A 19,024-nucleotide genomic window follows, 5' to 3' on the forward strand; every position below is an offset into this window, starting at 1 on the left:
CCCAGTTTTCCATCTATACATAGCCCTTTGTTGGCCGAGTTGGTTGAGCTTCAGACCGTCATTCGATGGGCCGAGTTCGATTCCACCGCCGCTGGCTGATGAAGAGTTAGAGGAATTTATTTCTGGTGATAGAAATTCATTTCTCGCTATAATGTGGTTCGAATTCCACAATAAGCTGTAGGTCCCGTTGCTAAGTAACCAATTGGTTCTTAGCCACGTAAAATAAGTGTAATCCTTCGGGCCAGCCCTAGGAGAGCTGTTAATCAGCTCAGTGGTCTGGTAAAACTAAGCTATACTTACTTTACTTTTCCATCTATACATATCACGTCCTGGTGCTTCAGTTCCTCCTACACCTCTCCTACAGCCTCCTATGGTTCCCGGTCGCATCTCTTGCTTTTCTCAAGTTGCTGCCTTGGTGCCTGAAGCCTTGGCTGTTCCAGCTGCTCCTGTAATGCCTATGCCCTTAGCCACTCCTTCAATACCTAAACACTCAGCCAGCCCAAGCTCTTCATGAGCGTTTGGTCCTCCTTGATTTGACTCCAATCTCCAGGCCACAGGTGGAACTGTGTAGTATTCCTTTGCCTTGCAGGTTATCATGGAGCACTCTCCTCCTTTGAGCTTTTGTTTGATTCTCATAAGGATTCATAAAGGCTTACTGACACAAAACAATCAAGTTCCTCAAGCACCAGTCTCCTACCATACATCTTCCAGCATGACCTCCTCCTCCAGTCTTTCCAGTTGCCCTTCAGCTCATCTATCTACATGCTCTGTGCTTGCAACTTATTGCACAAATGCCCTTGGACATCCTCATCTGCCTCCTTTCCTCCCACCCCTATAAAGTTTGTCTCAGATGCAGATGCTCTCTCCACAGGTCGACAAGATGGGGTTGATTTGCTCCCTTTCAGGATGACAGGATCCTGCGAAAGACAGCTCTGTGGTTGCCTGCCTTGAAAGACAGAGCCTTTGTCTGTCAGGAGCCTTACCTAAGTCTACAATATCTTTGAGACATTTCAACCCTCGCAAACCTGTGCCTGAACCTTTGATAGCTGCTCTTTATTCTAGCAATGGCCCTTCCACACCACTCTTACTGATGCAGATTGCTGGTTATCACTGTAGCTACAGTTATGATCACTCTAAGACCTTCAGACATCACTTTTCCTTTCTGAACCAGAAGTTCTGGAAGTTTTACCATATTCAAGATTGCTCCTCACATGCTCACCCTTCTTCATTAGCACTGGAGTCCACTTCCAGGGAAGTTCTAGCCTCCTTCCCTCCTCACTCCATCACATTGCTGTCTTCTTAAATGTATACTTGTATGCAGTTTTGCTTAGAACATTTGGCTCTATTAAGGGGTGTGCCAACTGCCGGATTTCGAGGAATTATTGAACTTTAGTTACAGGCAGTCCCCACTTATCGGTGGCACCAGTTAACGGCATTCGGTTTTACGGCACTAGGCTAACAACATCGTTAATCAGATTTTCGGCGCCAGTAAGTGGTTTATCAGCATTGGTAGGTGGTTTATCGGCGTCGGTAGGCGGTTTATTGGCGTTGGTAAGCAATTTTCAGCGCTGGTAAGCAGTTTATTGGCGCCAATTGGCGCTTATGGTGTCGTAAACGCCATTTATTACCATAATTACTGTGATGTTCTAGTTATCAGCGTTATGTCTAGATACAGTGGACCCCCGCCTATTTGCGGTTCTGGATTTGTGGATTTCTCTCTAGAATATATACAGTATACACATTCGCAGCAAATGTGCCTATTCACAGTATTTTTCATAGAGAAATATTCACAAATTACTATACTTTCATATAATTTTTGTGATTATGAGCACTTCCTGTGATAAAACTATTAAAATATTCAGATATAAGTATTTTTAGAGGTTTTTGGTGTTTAGAACCATCAAAATAGGCAGTTATAAGCATTTTTAGAGGGGTCTTAAGTATTCGCAATTTGAGCTATTCGCGGGGGTAGTGGTACACATCCCTCATCAATGCCAGGGGTTAACTGTAAACTTATCCTGAAGCATAATACTAAAAAAATTTTTAGATTGGTTTATTGACAATTTTGTTCATCGCTTGCGTGACACTCTGGACCACAAATTGTAAAAAGACTTGTAAAAAACATCTGTATGAATAGTTCAGGATAGGATCAAGTAAGTTGTAAACTGTTTTGAACTGTTTTATGCGTAAATAAACATATAGTAAACACTGCGAATACTTAAAACCCTTCTAAAAACACTTAGAACTGCCCATTTTGATAGTTCAAACACAAAAAAAAACACACTAAAAATGCTTAAAAAGGTATTATCCTACTTACGATGGGGTTAGGTTCCAAAAACCCACCGTTTGTTGGAAGAAACGTATCTCGAACATAGCCTGGCCTACACTATGATATTCAGTACCATGTATACATATATGGTAGCCAAGCCTACACTGTAAAGTATACTCTACACATGCATAGTATACTACTTATCAATATCAGCTAATTTTGGAGGTTCATGCAGAGTGACTTATGACAACTCAATACAAAGAGAAATTGAAAAACAAAGAATTAACTTAGCCTACACTATGGTATATCATATACATATACGGCAGCCTAGCTTACATTATACTGTACTCTATATTCACATATTAATATCGTATTATACATAACGAATATGTATCTTTCCCATGGATCTTTTAAAATGTTATGCTTTAATTCACTGTATCCAATAATATTGTATATATTCTTATAATAATTTTGTACTGTAAATTGCGATCTTAGAGATTAATGTTTTGTTTGGAAATCGATTACATGGTAAGTTTATTTCAAATATTTAACTTTTTTTGCTTCTAGTTAGCATAAATGAATCTCTAGATACTTTCTTTCTATGGGGTAAGGTTATTTTTCGTTGTATGAAGTGTTTTCAAGTCGAAATATAACTTAAATACATCTCGTTGTGAAATTAATTTAGTATTTTTTTCGTTAACAGATGACGTTGGCTGTTTGAGGGCATGTATGTTTTGTGTAAAAAAAAATCAAGATTCCGTTTGCTATTTTCACTTGACTTCATCATAATACCAGCTTTATGTATTTATCGTTTATTGGCGTAAAAACACCAGTAATGTGTTCTTTCATGCCCAGTATTTTTTATTAAAATACTTTCTCTCCAACTTTAATTACGGTTAAGTTTCATCCATGTTGCCGATGAATGATAATTTACAGTCATTAGCAGCTTGAGCATTGTTTTCCCAGCTTCAACTACAACTTGCAGCTTATATTTAGCAGTATATTTCCCTGCCGATCTTTTATCCATACCGAATAAGAGTACTGTATAATGTAAAAATATATCAGTCCTATTCTACCTAACGTCATTTGTAACATAACTATGGTAATTGTTTATGATCATACGATGGCTGAAATACAAGCAAAACAGTTGTTGTTACCTGATCCAGTTATACGCAAAACAACAGTTTCTCGTTCAGTTGTTTATGGCAGTACGCATTTACGCAAGAGTATAATGTTACCAACAATTTTTACCGTTCTCTTTTACTTTTTGAACTAGAAGATGGGGTAAACAGATGGAGGAAAAGAAGTTGGTCTATTGTAATTTGGTCTCTCTCGCTGCCTGATTGTGCGCTGCTGCTTGCGCAAAATTGAAAATTTTATAAATATTGGCGTACTGATATTAATTGCTTACCCCATTCAAAATCAAATTATCGTAAGGCGAATTATTGTAACTAGAGCACTACCTGGGTACTTGGGTATTTTAATAGTTTTATCACAAAAAGTGCATTTAGTCATGAAAATGATATGAAAATACAGTAATTAGTGAATATTTCTCAGTGAAAAATACCGCAAATGAGTGAATTTTCCGTAAATAATGTGTACAGGCAGTCCCCGGTTAACGGCGGGCTTGGTTAACAGCAAGCTGGTTTTACGGAGCTTGTCTAGCAACAAAATTCGGCAATTTCCGGCGCTGAAAATCACCAATTTCTGTTTATCAGCGCTGATAATTGGGTATTGGCGCCGATACATACCTAACAGAGGTGCCAATAACCGAAAATCAGCGCTTTTCGGCACTGATAAGTCCCGAAAATCACCGAAAAAGCCCCGGTGATTTTCAGTTATCATCACACCCTCAGAATGGAACCCCCTCCGATGACCGGTAACTGCCTGTATACATGTTCCATAGAGAAATCCACGAATACCGGTAGGTGAGTCCGTGAATTGTGAGAACGCAAATATGGGGTTTACTATATCTAGAAATGTTGTTGCTAAAAAAAATGTTTAGAATGGCTCATGGACAATTTTTTTCATCACTTGTATGGCACTGTGAACGACAAATTGTAAAAAACATAAGTCTATGAATGATCCTGGATAGGAGCAAGTTTGAGTTATTCACCGTTTTGGGCTATTTTATATGTAAATATTTGAGTTTTTCACCGTTTGCTGAGATATTTGGTGAATTTTCAAGCCACAGTGGGCTCCCTGACAACTTCTGTTGCTCCCTTTTGCCCCACAGGAGTGGCTTTAGACATTTTGTATCTCCTTATAGATTTTCCAGGCCTCTTCCAACTTGGAGATTCCATCTGAAGAACCTCACTTTCACATGTTTCATCAACATCCTCAATCCCTATATTTTCATGTGGGCTGATGTGGGGTGGTTATCAATTGTATCTTCAGAGAGTGAGAGAATTTTAAGATATAACTGTGCCAGCTATTACCACCCATCTTGGTCCTAAACCCAGCGGACAAAATTCATGTCTTCAGATAACAAGGGGGGTGTACATCCTTTCACAGCATCTGTTCCAGTCTTAGCAGATATCTTCCTTTCTTTACAGATTGATGACACTATCTCTTAGCCGTCACTGGATATTATGCTGCCTCATTATCAGTTATTATTTTCCATGAACCTGATTTAGAAAACAACATGAATCTTTCCTATCTTTTTTAAAATTTTAATAAGTCTATCCCTTGAGTCCCAATCTTGAGCAGCCTCACTACTCAGCCCTACAAGCCTTCATCTAGACACTCAAAAGGTGTTTCTGATCACCTTAGCCTCTTTTAAGAGTATCAGTGAACTCTCCGTCGGCAACTTGATATGTTGATCCTTCGCCAGTCTAATTAACCTGACTTTATAACCAAAACTTTCATCTAGCAGGGAGTTCCCTCTTTGTTCCTTTCTTATTCCTGCCCTTTCATCTTCCAAAAAGTGTAATCTGCTGTGTCCTATGAGATATCTTCATGGACACCTGCAGTGCACCGAATCATTCCATCCTTCTTCCTCTTACATGAGTTGCCAGCTTTGTTCAGTCTCAAAGACCTTGATCTCTTACTGGCTTCAGCAGATTATCACCTAGACTTATTAAGCAGCTTCTAAAGGAGACCTTGTATCCATCAGGATCAAAGCCCACGAAAGTATTTGGCCATATCTTCCTCTTTGGCTTTTAAGTATAACTTGGACCTTCCTGCCATTCTAAGAGAGGGGACTTTTCACTGACAAAGCACCTTTGCTAATTGAGTAAAGGTCTGAATCATTCATCATCCTCATGCTTTTTTCCTCTGGCATTGGTAGTGTTTTTTTTTTTTTTTCAAACTATTCTCATGAAAGCACTCCTTTGGACCTGTGTGCCAACTCCCTGTCCTGGATTTGGGAACAAACTTCCGGCAAGTTCTTCTTCTCATATAATCTACATCATCCTCCCTCCTAAGTAGTGATACAGATTATTTTAGGATGACTGGGTTATATTACCAAATCAGGTTTTTACATAAAAATAAGTTCTATACCACCAATCATCATAAACTCTAACTTTCAAGGGACCACTCCTCTTCTTTCTCAGATGGAATCCAGCTGAATGAAGGTGGTAGCTTCTTATAAAGATGGAGGAGATGAATGAGTACGTGCAGTGGCTTTTTTCTCTAAATGAATGTTTTGCTTCATGAGCCATGATGTGTTCAGTGCAACGAAAGACTATTTTATGATAAACAGGTTTGTAAATAAACTTACTTTTCTTGTAAAAAACATAGTTCTAAAGATATACACAACCTGTTTTACTATAAAAACATAGTTATAAAGATATATACTTATAACTGTTTCACAAGTCAAGATCTTTCCCAACATCCCAGCACACTCTTAAGACCGAACTGATTCTGAGCTGTAAAGTACTCTAAAAATTGCATTACTAACAGTCAAGCACTAAAATTTGCACGATTAGCTAGCTACACTAAGCATATTACAAGACTTTTGTACCTGAAGACTTGTGGAAGCATCAACATATAAAAGTTGACCATTTATCCGAGTAACATAGCCATCAGCCCCAACCATCCATGGCAGAATCATCTCAAAGTAGGAACCTTTTTGCACATTCATGTGAATAGCATTTGTTTCTTTTTCCTGAAACAAAATACTCCATATTAGCCAGTGAAAATAATAATACAAGTAAGAAAACTCTTACAACTGTATAGAAACTGTGGAACCCAATGCCCTAATGACAGAAAAAATGATAAATAAAAAAATACAAAAAGATTTGGGAAATTAAAATTAACAAAATTACCATATCTGCAAAAAAAGTTACAAAAATATTTCAGCATATAGGATACATAGTACATATAACTCTATTATTTTACAATGAAACATAAGTAATGCCTGTTAAGTGTCATACAGACATCTTACAATTTGTTATTTGTGCTGCATTAATGTATTGAGATACTTATCAGTATAAAAAGTAGTGAATAGTTCTGAAGACTGCATATGTGAATGTAAGATCATAAACTCTTTACAGTAAAATTTACTCTAAGTACTCCTTCTGAAAAAATGAAAGGCGTGAACTGTGTTGCTTCTTTCTTTTTTTCTAATTACATTGTTGAATATGCATACACATACAAACAATTAAAGAAAACAATAAATAAATATTTTCATACATGACCCAAATACTTCACAATACAAAAGCCTATTCTTTGGCTGGCTGTGAATTGTCACAGACTATAGAGATGACAATGAAGAGATTCTCCAAATTCTGCTCACAGTTCATGCATCGAGGCTTCAGAGACCTTTTAGTGGCAGACTTAATCATTGTGTTGTCTGGACCTGGTGTAAGGTACAAAGGGGTTTGGAGGAGGGCAATTTCCCTACAGTAATGTGCTTGTCAATGAAAAATTTTTTTTTAATTATGTAACATCACAAAACTACATTACTGTACTTTACAATGACCTGAACAGCTATTCGGGTGAGAAGGCTGCTGCCACATAGGATAGACAGGATAGACAAATAGAGCCAAAGTAAGGAGTGAAAGAACTTCTGGAGAAAAACCACATGGTGCCCAAAACTAACAAAGGGTTGAAAACTGGACTGGAACCTTATCAGCAGAGTCATAGGCTATAATAATAGAATTGATTAAACAGAAATATGGACGAAGGTAAGTCTGTTAAACTGTCACCAGGGACTGAAAACACTAGGCCTACAGCTCTCATGGGAACAAATGAGATTTATTAAAAGAATTATAATGGTTTACAATGCAGTAGTAGATCCCGAAGAGGTAATGAAGGTTCTCCTGAGGTAGCATTTAGACCTTAATTACATCAACACTGTCTGATAAAAATAAGGAAAGTTGAAACAGCACATTTTTACGATGGGTAACCTACAATTATCATGCTTGACCTTCAGATACCACTAATAATTCATTTAGTATTCTGTCTAAACTAATGGTAAATCTAACTTTACTTCTATCAATTGTGTACATGTAAGAAAAAATAAGAACAGATGACATGGAAGGCTGGACTCAGGAAGGACATCTGTCTGTAAAACATCTGCCACAACAAATTAAGAAATGTAGAAATCCACTGTCAAACATCTTCTGTCACACTACAGCAGATGCATACAATCCTGTATGGACATACAAGGTCTACTTAATTTGTCCAGAGAATTAACCCAGTGGTAAAACCTGGTGCATAAGAAGTCAAAACTGAGCAAGAGTGCCTAGGAACAATTGATGAATCTGTTTTCATTATCGACTTCTTATGCTTTTTAAATATAGTCTGCACCTTGTTTAAGGGCAGTTTTCTTTCAGAAACAGTGTCAGTGATAAAAAGAATTATGTCCTCTACTTTTAACAAAACAGTATATAATACAAAATGGCACTTTTATGATAAAATAGCTTTATATATAGTTACCTATTAATTACACAGCCTATAGTTTCAACTCGCACGGCAGCTAAAATTTTGAAATTTGCGGTAGCGATTCTTTTGTTTTGTAAAGGTAACTGGCCCTGCTCACTTTTGTGAGAGAGAGGAACAACTCAACAAAGAGCTTCAATTTGTTTGTGCCCCTATGTCCATGTGAGGGGAGAAGGGAGGGCTCCCATTCTGTAATTACTTGGTAACTATATTTTATCATAAAAATGTCATTTTTATATAAGTAACTTACTAAGTAATTACATAGCTGATCCCCACACTGACAGGAGGTGGGATACCTGCACATATTCTACCCCAAAACTTAGTAGGCTATATATATGTAATGAATTTAAGAAAAGAAAAATTGCTAGCACTGATACAATGCTTGTTGTTTCCTTACCTCGTAATGCGAGCTATGGCAGGAAGATACTGCCTCCGGTTGGTGCTAATCTTAACCTGTAGCAACGTGGCGGTATAGCCAGGAGCGCCTGCTACTTATGTGGGAGCTTTGCAGCAAAGGACATTTCTGAAGGCTAGCAAGGCAACAATAGTTGCCTCTGCCCTGGGAGCAGTACCATCACAAAAAACAACCAGACAAACAACACTGCTACCTACACTGCAAAATTAAAAAACCACCACCCATCCCCTAAACTGGTAAACTGGTGGGTATCCAGGTACATGGTACCCCCCAAAAAAAGTATACCTTAGTTGTACCAGACCACTGAGCTGATTAACAGCTCTCCTAGGGCTGGCCCGAAGGATTAGACTTATTTTACGTGGCTAAGAACCAGTTGGTTACTTAGCAACGGGACCTACAGTTTATTGTGGAATCCGAACCACATTATAGCGAGAAATGAATTTCTATCACCAGAAATAAATCCCTCTAACTCTTCATCAGCCAGCGGCGGGAACTGAACACCGGCCCATCAAATGACGGTCTGAAGCTCAAACGACTCGGCCAACAAAGGGCTTATGGTAACCCCAGGCTCCCCTAAGACTCTATAGTTCCTCATTGGATGAGTAGGTATCATTCTCAGCTAGCACTCAGCTGGTACCGTGTTCGATTCTCCGACCGGCCAATGAAGAATTAGAGGAATTTGTTTCTGGTAATAGAAATTAATTTTTTGTTATAATGTGGTTTGGATTCCACAATAAGCTGTAGGTCCAGTTGCTAGGTAACCAATTGGTTCTTAGCCATGTAAAATAAATCTGATCCTTCAGGCCAGCCCTTGGAGAGCTGTTAATCAGCTCAGTGGTCTGGTTAAACTAAGGTGTACTTAACCTTTTTCCCCTAAGACTCGACACCCTAAGTCAAGGCGAAGAAAATAAGGATGGAAGGGATGCTTCCTGCACTTCTTCCCCCAACACCATGTCAGCCACAGATAAAGGACCCAAGGTACTCCAATTATTAGAAACTGTTTCCACTTCCCATACATAATGGGATGCAAAAATCGACTTGCATTTCCAGTACAGTACGTTGCTTGGAGAATGGAAGAGAGAGATTGTACTTGAAAGCTAACGGTGTAGCTACAGCCCTGATTTCATGAGCTCTAACTTTAAAAGCAGGTAGGAGGTCTACTCCAATCTGAGAACGCGCTTCACGAATAAGGTCCCTTAAGAAGAAAGATGGGCATTCTTCGTAAGGGGTCCAGAGGGGTAATTGACCGAACACCATAGACTACTGGAAGGTCCTCGTATCTTCTCAGTCCTATGCAGATAATATTTTAAAGCCCTCACCGGACAAAGTGCTCTCTCTTCATCTTCTGAACCCAAAAACTCTATTGAACTTTTAGTGCTAAAAGAATGAGGCCAGGGCTTGGACGGAGTCTCGTTCTTCGCAAGGAACCCAAGGGTATAGGAGCAGACTGCATCTCCTAAAGAGAACCCGATCCTTCCATCAATGGCATGAATTTCCCTGACACTCTTAGCAGTTGCTAATGCTACCAGGAAGAGGGTCTTCTTAGCAAGATTCCTAAAGGGTGTACAACTATGGGGTTCAAAAAGAGGGCCAGAGAGCCATTTAAGGACCACATCTAAATTCCATGATACCAGCTCCATTTTCTTCCGCTTGCAGGTGTCAAAAGATCTAATGAGATCGGATAGGTTCTGGTTTGAGGATAAATCCAGACCCCTATGCCTGAAAACAGAGCTCAGCATGGCCCTGTAACCTTTAATAGTAGAAGAGGACAAGTTTCTGGAGGTCCTCAAAAATAGCAGAAAATCTGCTATTTCTGTTATAGTAGTCTGAGAAGATGAGATGTCATTTCTTCTACACCAAAGAGTCTGTAACCTGTCAGAGCTAGAATGGACAACCCTCGATGGAACCGCCTGAAATGAGGTTGTCTGAGCAAACTTGGCTTTTGTGGTAGAAGCCTTGGGAAGTCTACCAGAAGCCGAAGGAGATCCGGGAACCACTCCCTCGGAGGCCAAAATTGGGCTATTAATGCCATCGTCACATTCTGGTGGGACTGGAACTTGTTCAGAACCTCCCTCATCATGTCAAATAGAGGGAAAGCATACAGGTCTTTGTTCGACCAGTCTTGCAGCATGGCATCCGTCGCCCATGCTAAGGGATCTGGGACTGGCAAACAAAACAGAGGAAGTCAATGGTTTCTGGAAGTCGTGAAAAGGTCCAGAGTCAGTCTTCCCAACACCTTCCACAGGTCTAAGCAGACAAATGGGTCTAGAGTCCATTTTGTGGGGATGACTTGATTGTGGCGGCTCAGCTGGTCTGCCAAGACATTCAGTTTGCCTTGGATGAATCTCGTGACGATTCTTGTTTGATTTTGGTTTGCCCAGAGAAGAAGATCCCTCACTGCTTCGCAGAAGGAGAAGTAGTGGGTGAAAAATGATAAGTGACAAAACATGAACTCAAGACCAACTCAAACACAGCCTGAGCTCTGAAGGCAAAGAAAAAATTTGCTAAATTTACAAGGAGCACATCTCAACGAAGAAGGGTCACAGAACTGAAAAGAAAATTCTTATAAAAAACAGAAACATGTCCATACTGCTCCTTGCCACCCAGCTTGGGGATTGAATACTGGTTCAAGCAAGAGATGAAAGAGCTACCACTCACAAACCCTACAAAGAAAACCGTTCATGGAGGAAGGATAATTAACAGGGCATGGACGCCTCCCTGGATGAGACCCAAGAGAAAAAGATGATGTCATAATGATACTAACAACAGAGGCACGATGCACCAAGTGCCAAGCACAGCAGTTTGACACAGACAGTTGAACAGAATGAAAATTGAAACATTACATAATTGTTATAAAACAAATAGAAATAAAAGAACTCCTCAGTTAGTGAATGAAAGAAGCAAAGAAAGTACATGCATTAACTTTAAAATTACCTCTGATCCAGAGAAGTACAGTATCAGTGCTATACATAAAACTAACCTGAGATTTGTTAGGAAATAATAATGTAATAATAATAAGGAATGAAAGTGGGATATACCACACAGTAATCCTGAACTGTTCCAAAAGTCAAGGAATACGGTAGCTGTTACTCATTTGGCAGACATACAATAACCAGTGACTTAGGGGACCTGGACCTTACTTATATGTGCTAAGCTACCTGAGCAACCTAATACTGTACTTTTTTCCTTTACAAATGAACTGACATATCTGGAAGTCATAATAGGCAAAATAATTGGCTAAGTTTCAGTACTGTATTATATTTGTGATAAAAGAAATTTAATATATAAAATTGGAATTGGAAGTGGAATATAAAATTTAGGCCAAAGGCCAAGCGCTGGGACCTATGACGTCATTTAGCACTGAAATGAAAATTGAGAGTGAGAGTAAGAAGGTTATAAAGGTGTAACAGGAGGAAAACCTCACAGTGGCAGTTGCACCATGAAACAAATGTTTAGAGAGGGTGAAAAGTAAGATGGAAGAAAGAATATGAACAGATGTACAGTAAAAGGAGTGAAAGGGTTTGCAGTTAGGGATGAAGAGACACTGCAAAGAACCTTATGTAATCAAATGAGTCTTTATTACCTAACATTAAATCTTAAGCTACCTTGATTTAAAATCTTACCTTTGAAAATAATATGTCTATAGTTGCATCAGTCTGAATGCTTAATCTTATATCAAACTGATGAACTTGTCGTAATTCACCTGGCATCTGAGACTTTGGTATCTGAAAGAACACAACACATGATGTATCAAAAAGACAACATAAAGACACATATACCACAAAATTAATTCTGAATTTATAAATAATCAAGCACTCTTGTTTTTGTTAGGACAAAAATAAAATTGTAGTTCCTTATCAGCTCAGCAGATTAATATCACTATCAACTACTTAAACTGGACTAATGAGTTAAAACCAGTTCATAAAAGGTTAGAACTACAGTACAGGCTAATATGGAAAAAAATATGTTACCACAAAGTGAAAACCCCACATTATGTACTGCCAGTACAGTTATTTAGCTTGTGAGTACAAATATACTGTAATCATAAATGAATGTTTGTGACCTAAACACCAAAACTAAGGCTGGACTATGGTGGAGGATTTTTTTTTGTTATACAAAATAGTTTGGCATGTTTACATATATAATACTGTGTTTTCTGTCACTTCAGAAATGCATACAATATTTGGACTGAACCATTTGCTATCTATTTTGGCCACTGTTTCACTGTGCAGAAGGAAAAAGATAGTCTCATTCTCAGACAGCTTAATAACACCAGAGAGGGTATTATCTCACATATTTAAATTACAGAAATTGGTAAAATTTGGACTGCTCAGTACACCAACTGCTTCTTTCCTTCTATTGTCAAACTTTGGATTCACTCAATTCTCCTGTTTTCCAATTTCCTAAACATTTACATCTTTCAAGAAAGCCTGAATATCTGAAATCTTTGACTATATGGACAACCTATCTGTACATACACCAACTTGTATTTTCCTTTCACTTACAGGAGATTCACTATCAACATTCTAGAAAAACTGGATCTTGATCATTCCCATGAAGCATCTACAGACTACTTGCAGTTTAAATGAACAGTCCTGTTAGCATGAAAATACATGCTCAAAGAGGTGTGAAATGTCATTAATTCATCACTGGTCTTAAAAATGTTGTTAATGATGCTGTTTTCTATAAGAGCAACCTTATTCTGTACCTGGTAGACTGCCATCCCATAAAGGGGGAATATGCATTAAAGTTTCACAAATATAAAAATGGAAGGGGCAATAGATATATAACTCAATCTTCCCACTTCAGCAATTAAGATCAGATAAAGATATACAGAGCATACCCCAACTGCATCAAAGAGAACTGACAGCAACAGCTTTAATGCTGTCTACAAATGCAGTGTGAACACTGGAAAATAATCTGTTTAATGATTGCAACACTGCTTTCAGAAGGCTTTATTTAAAAAGGAGAACTGGATACTCTTTTATATAACTTATACCAGAATTCAAAGCTTCACCAATAACCTAGTTTCTTAAAGACTAATACTAGGGTTGTTGTTTGGGAATGTATTTTCAGATGTTTCAGCTCAAGCTCTTGAACATCCATTATTGTACATAAAAATACCAGTGCTATTGTACATAAAAATACCAGTGTTATTAACGGTGGATATTTTGCCAGATTTTCCAGCCTTGTTACTTTTGGACTGAGAACCTCCTCCCTCTAACTGAAAAGTAGTTTCTCTCAAAAAAAGTGTAGTTTTTATGTAAATTACCAATTACTCAGGTTAAGTTAAAGGACAACATTTTTCTTCGTTTACTTTACTTTTTTACATAAACGTTTGACTCTTGATTCATTGCATTTCCATTTCTTGAATGTCTCCACTTTGGATTGGCAAGTGCGAGGTGTATAATTGAAACTGGTCACCTATCATGATTTATCCATGGAGGCAAGGCAATCTGAAATTGCCCTCTCATATATATTGGGACCTGGAGAGGCCTGTCTTTACTTGTTTCTTATCCTTTAGTTGGCATTCTGAGTCATAAAAAAGCAGACTCTGTTGCTTTAGGATTGTCACCTGGCTCAAAATTCAATGGTCTGCGCTGGTTTAATCTCACCAGACAACTTATTTTTAGTTATTCTTATGCTTTGGTTTGGACATTTTCACGTTCTGGAGCATGTAAAGTTCATCCACAGATGATGCTGACAGCCTCAAGTTGGCTTGTAATGGAAGCTTTCTAGTTATTTGGATTTTTGTGTGCTACCAACACAATGTGTTTAATATTCCCAATGCTGTTTCAAACATACTTTCTCTACTATCTCCTATTCAAGTTTTCTCACCAAACTTTATCTGGAATTCAAAGACTGAGTTCCCTGACAATGTAAACTTAATCAGGATTAGGGTGGCTAAAGTGTAAGCTAAATATGCTTGGTGGGACTGTGTGCTTTAATAAATACAATCATCAGCAATTCATAGTTAGCTTTGTTCCACTTTTACTCCCTTTTCCCAGGGATGAATTCATTGACCAGCACCCTTTTGTATGTTTCTACCTTGGTTTCTGTTAAAACCAGTAAGAAGTTCACACTGATTCTGTTAACGAGCATTTTGAGGCAATCTCGGAAGTATATCACTTACAGCTGGTCCATGGAATGCCACTGCATTGGTTTCAAGTTTTATGATGCTGCTTAGAGCTATGTGTTAGGACAGAGTGAAGACTTCTCTAATCAGTAAGGTACTTTGGCTTAATTGTGAGGCAGAAGTACTTTTGAAGTCAGTATTTCATTCTTAGTGCGATAGCTCAATTACTGCAAGAAAAAGTATTTATATATACAGAGCATTAGGTATAGAACATTACAGTATATACACACCATATTAACCTTTTGTGTAGTTAAGCATTTTGTTAGCTCGAAGATATTCATGGGCGAGAGAAAAACGCATGTCAGTGCTTACGAAGTCTGATGGTCAGCTTTGCTTCCCATGGAGACAGAGAACATTCTTCGCTTGAGGGGTCTAGTTGATGCATGACACCTTGAACAATGGCCCCCAATCACGTCATGGAACATTCCCGCAACGGAAGTCGTTGGCAAACACAATCCGGACAAAAGTTCGTTCGTGAGTTCACTCCAATGGATGGAACAAATGAAGTGTAGATTTTACATTTTGAGTACAGGTTAACTATTTGGGTGCTAATCGCTTTTGGTGAAAGACCTGTTTTTCTTCATGCGCTTTTGAGCTGCCAGTGAGGTGAGCTAAGTTTTTGTTTTCAAAGCCTGGATGGACTTTATCATGTTTCTTGTGTTTAACCTGTACTGTTCTTTTTACACATGGCTTATACATTGGATACTTCTTTTTATTTCCATTTATGATTTTTATGCCAACTGTGTTTTTAATATTTCATTTTTTATTTATATTTGCCATTTTATTTCTTGCATTGATCTGATGTATTTTTTTTAATCAGTAACATGGGAGAAATCTCACAACCATATTTTTTTTCTGTGCATGTTTTAAAAGTGACCTTTTTTGTTCCTCACATGTACAACTAAAGGTCACAAATTAAAGGCAACTTTGACAGTAACCATGACTTCAGTCATGTTAAACATGTCTGACTTGCCTGTATATGTTGTGGAGACTTAGTTAGTCACTATTGGAGGCACTATGTTTGTGCAAGGGTTGGTCTTTCTTGTATCTTGCTAATTTCAAGGTTCAGGCTTATCCTTACCCATTACACCATTTTATTTTAATTCATTTACCATTTTAGACTTATGAATAAACAGTATTCTTATTGACACGGATTTACTATTATTCCTAGATTAGTTAGTAGATTGTTTGTTGAGAGAGTGAGAGAGAGAGAAAATGGGAACAGCTCTTCAAAGAAAACATAAGCTACAGATGATGACTGATACAATCATTGAAACACATTAAGTCTTCCTGGTTTGGGGATCTGAATTCTCCAAAGGGCTTAATATTAAATATATATATATATATATATATATATATATATATATATAGATATATATATATATATATATATATATATATATATATATATTCACGGAAAAATTCATACCATTCATGGTATTTTTTTCAGAGAAATATTCACTAATTACTGTATTTTCATATAATTTTCATGAATAAATGCACTTTTTTTGATAAATCTATTAAAATACTCAAGTGTAACATTTTACAGGGTTTTTCTTGTGTTTAAACTATCAAAATGGGCAGTTCTAAGTGTTTTTAGAGGGTTTCAAGTATTTGCAGGGGGGTGCGATCCCCTGCGTAATCTGAGGGTTCACTATATATATGTTCTGTGTAATGATAATAATTGTTGAAGTATCATATGTAGTGTAATGTCAGATCTCAAAAGAGTTAGTGATTTAGACAACTTACAGCGTAATTTAGAATTAATAATACGTTTTAACAGAACATAGTATATTAGCAATACAGGTGAATAAAAGTATATTTTATTTTTATTTCTGGAATTACACTGAAAATAAGCAAGTTTTTAACAAGTTGACAACTGTAATAAATGTGTTAGTTACGGTAACTAGTAATGACAAACAGCTGTTTCTCTATTCAGTTCTTTATGTGAATACTTGCTGTCATTTATTCCAGTGTTTTGCATGCAGTAGCAAGTGGTTCTTAGTCGTAAGAAATAGTAATGAATTCTTACACAAGCCCCAAGTCTAAACCTACTGAACTTTTGCTCCTAGACTTATTTAGTTAAAAGCTAACTTACTTAAGCCTTGTTGATGAAATCTACCGAAACCAAGGCAGGTAGAGGAAGCCTAGCCTAGTATAATCCACCATAAAGGAAACCTGCACATTAAGCATATCCTACTGTAATATAGTGAAATTGCATTTCTCACTATACACAATATCATATGTGAAGAAGTCATGTTTTGGGGCAAAATTTTAAGGATCACATGATACATGAGATCAGATGATACATGAGTGTATACACAAATTACAATTCTTTTTCATAGTGCATATTTTTTAGCTTTACAGAATGTTATTGTTGGAAATGAAATGTGCTTGTGTATTTACGAGCCTTCCGTTTCAAAATCCGAAAAAATCTAGAAACCGAAATACAGCTTGACCCGAGGATTTTGGATAAGAGACTGTGAACGTGTACCTGCTTTCTTGTAACCATGCGTAGATGACCACAAAATATATGAGATTGTCAATACACTTATCAATAAAAATCAGAGAATTCCTACATCCCCAGACCAGACGAATGAAAAGTACAGTACACAGCCCCTGTATTCGCGGGGATGCGAACAACAACCCCCTCCGAACAGCTAAAATCCACGAATACTTAAACCCCTCTCAAAACACTTAGAACTGCCTGTTTTATAGTTTAAACACAAAAAAACTCTAAAAATGCTTATACCTGAGTATTTTAATAGTTTTATCACAAAAAGTGCATTTAGTCCTGAAAATGATATGAAAATACAGTAATTAGTGGATATTTCTCAGTGAAAAATACCGCAAATGGGCAAATTTTCCGTGAATAATGGGTATATACATTCCACAGAGAAATCCGCGAATACGTGAGTCCGCGAATAGTGAGACCACGAATATGGGGGGTTTACTGTAATAGGGAAACAGAAAATACCCCATACTGATGTTTCTGAAACAGGCTAAATTTTCAATGATACTGCTTTGAGAGAAGTTTTTCAACAGACATTATCAATACCGTTATTATTATTCCCAGTGTACATATTTTTATATGAAACAGGCTATACTGGCCATTATGTTGCTCAAACAAGCTCATGCAAAATGCAAAAAATATAATGCAATTACACAATACAAGAGAAAGATAAAATAAAGGGAGGCATTTGTAATAAAGAAAAAATCAACCAAACAAAAAGAGACCAATACCAATACACAGCTATATGAAAACAGTTTATGAGAAAAATAAAAACCCAAAAGCACTGGTGCATGGCGATTCAAAATTTAATTTTAGTCTCACTTAAATTATTTTACAGATCTGTAGTACAAGAATAAGATCTATAGTTTAGTAGTGCGGCATCATAGCCCCTCAAAAGAATTTGTATGCTCACATTTTGTGAAGAGTAATATTTCAGTGGTCACAAGCATTAAAGTAAGAGATAGAGCAGAAATTCTCTACTATGAGTGGTTTGAGAAGATAGGCCAAAAAGATGTCTTCCAGCAATGATCTACATTAGAGCAACAAGGAAAACAGACAAAATTCTGAACAAGGAAATGATAAAAGTGAAAGAAGGAACAATTTCAAGATTTAGTCTATTCCACTGGGACAAACAAGAGGTTCTTGTAAAGGTATAGTATGTACTTAATAAGATAATACAGAGATTTAGAATTTTAGTTAAGACCCATACAAACTTCAAATGAGAGAGAGCATTATTTCAAATACAAGTTTTATTTGTTTCATAATACTACAGTTATTTAACTGGCAAATGCCTGATATAATGGTAAATTAGTTTACATTCATCATTAATGTGAAATGTTTGGACACAACATGTACAGATACATAGAAGGCAAAAATTTATAAGCTTTCCTCACCTGCATAGTCTGATAGTCTTGTGGGAAGAAAAAGCTAAAAAGCTGCTCTCTCTGGCGATCAGCCCAGGGTCCATAGCATAAGTTTGTACCTTTCTCGCACTTGATATCTAAACCCCACACAGGAGGAGATGCATTTACTTCATCTCCATTGGGAAGACGCATTGTCTGGAAAGTTCAGGATCTTGATAAATGACATGATTTACACAAAAGTTTTCCTAACCACACTTTCATTGATATTTCTTTGAGTCCTAAGATTTCTCTTCCAATTGAAATGTTTGACTTCCTTTACAAATATAAATATATATCTAATCTTTTACATATAAAACACTGAAAAATTACAAATTTTTAAAGTAATTTTTATTTTTCCTAACATAAAAAACCTGAGGTCTTTATATATGGGAACTACTACACA

General features: G+C 37.2%; 1 protein-coding gene across 1 annotated transcript in view; it reads right to left on the reverse strand.

The window, feature by feature from the left end:
- Nucleotides 1-19,024, reverse strand: part of LOC136833910 (bridge-like lipid transfer protein family member 1) — a 34,246-nt gene that overhangs the window by 4,314 nt on the left and 10,908 nt on the right. The window contains exons 4-6 of the mRNA XM_067096199.1: nucleotides 18,613-18,777; nucleotides 12,194-12,295; nucleotides 6,234-6,377 (exon numbers count right to left, since the gene is read on the reverse strand). Of these exons, the coding sequence (XP_066952300.1) occupies nucleotides 6,234-6,377; nucleotides 12,194-12,295; nucleotides 18,613-18,777 (411 nt within the window). The remainder of the gene's footprint in view (nucleotides 1-6,233; nucleotides 6,378-12,193; nucleotides 12,296-18,612; nucleotides 18,778-19,024) is intronic.

Source organism: Macrobrachium rosenbergii, chromosome 52 (assembly GCF_040412425.1).
Source record: "Macrobrachium rosenbergii isolate ZJJX-2024 chromosome 52, ASM4041242v1, whole genome shotgun sequence".
In the NCBI taxonomy this organism is placed as follows: Eukaryota; Metazoa; Arthropoda; class Malacostraca; order Decapoda; family Palaemonidae; genus Macrobrachium; species Macrobrachium rosenbergii.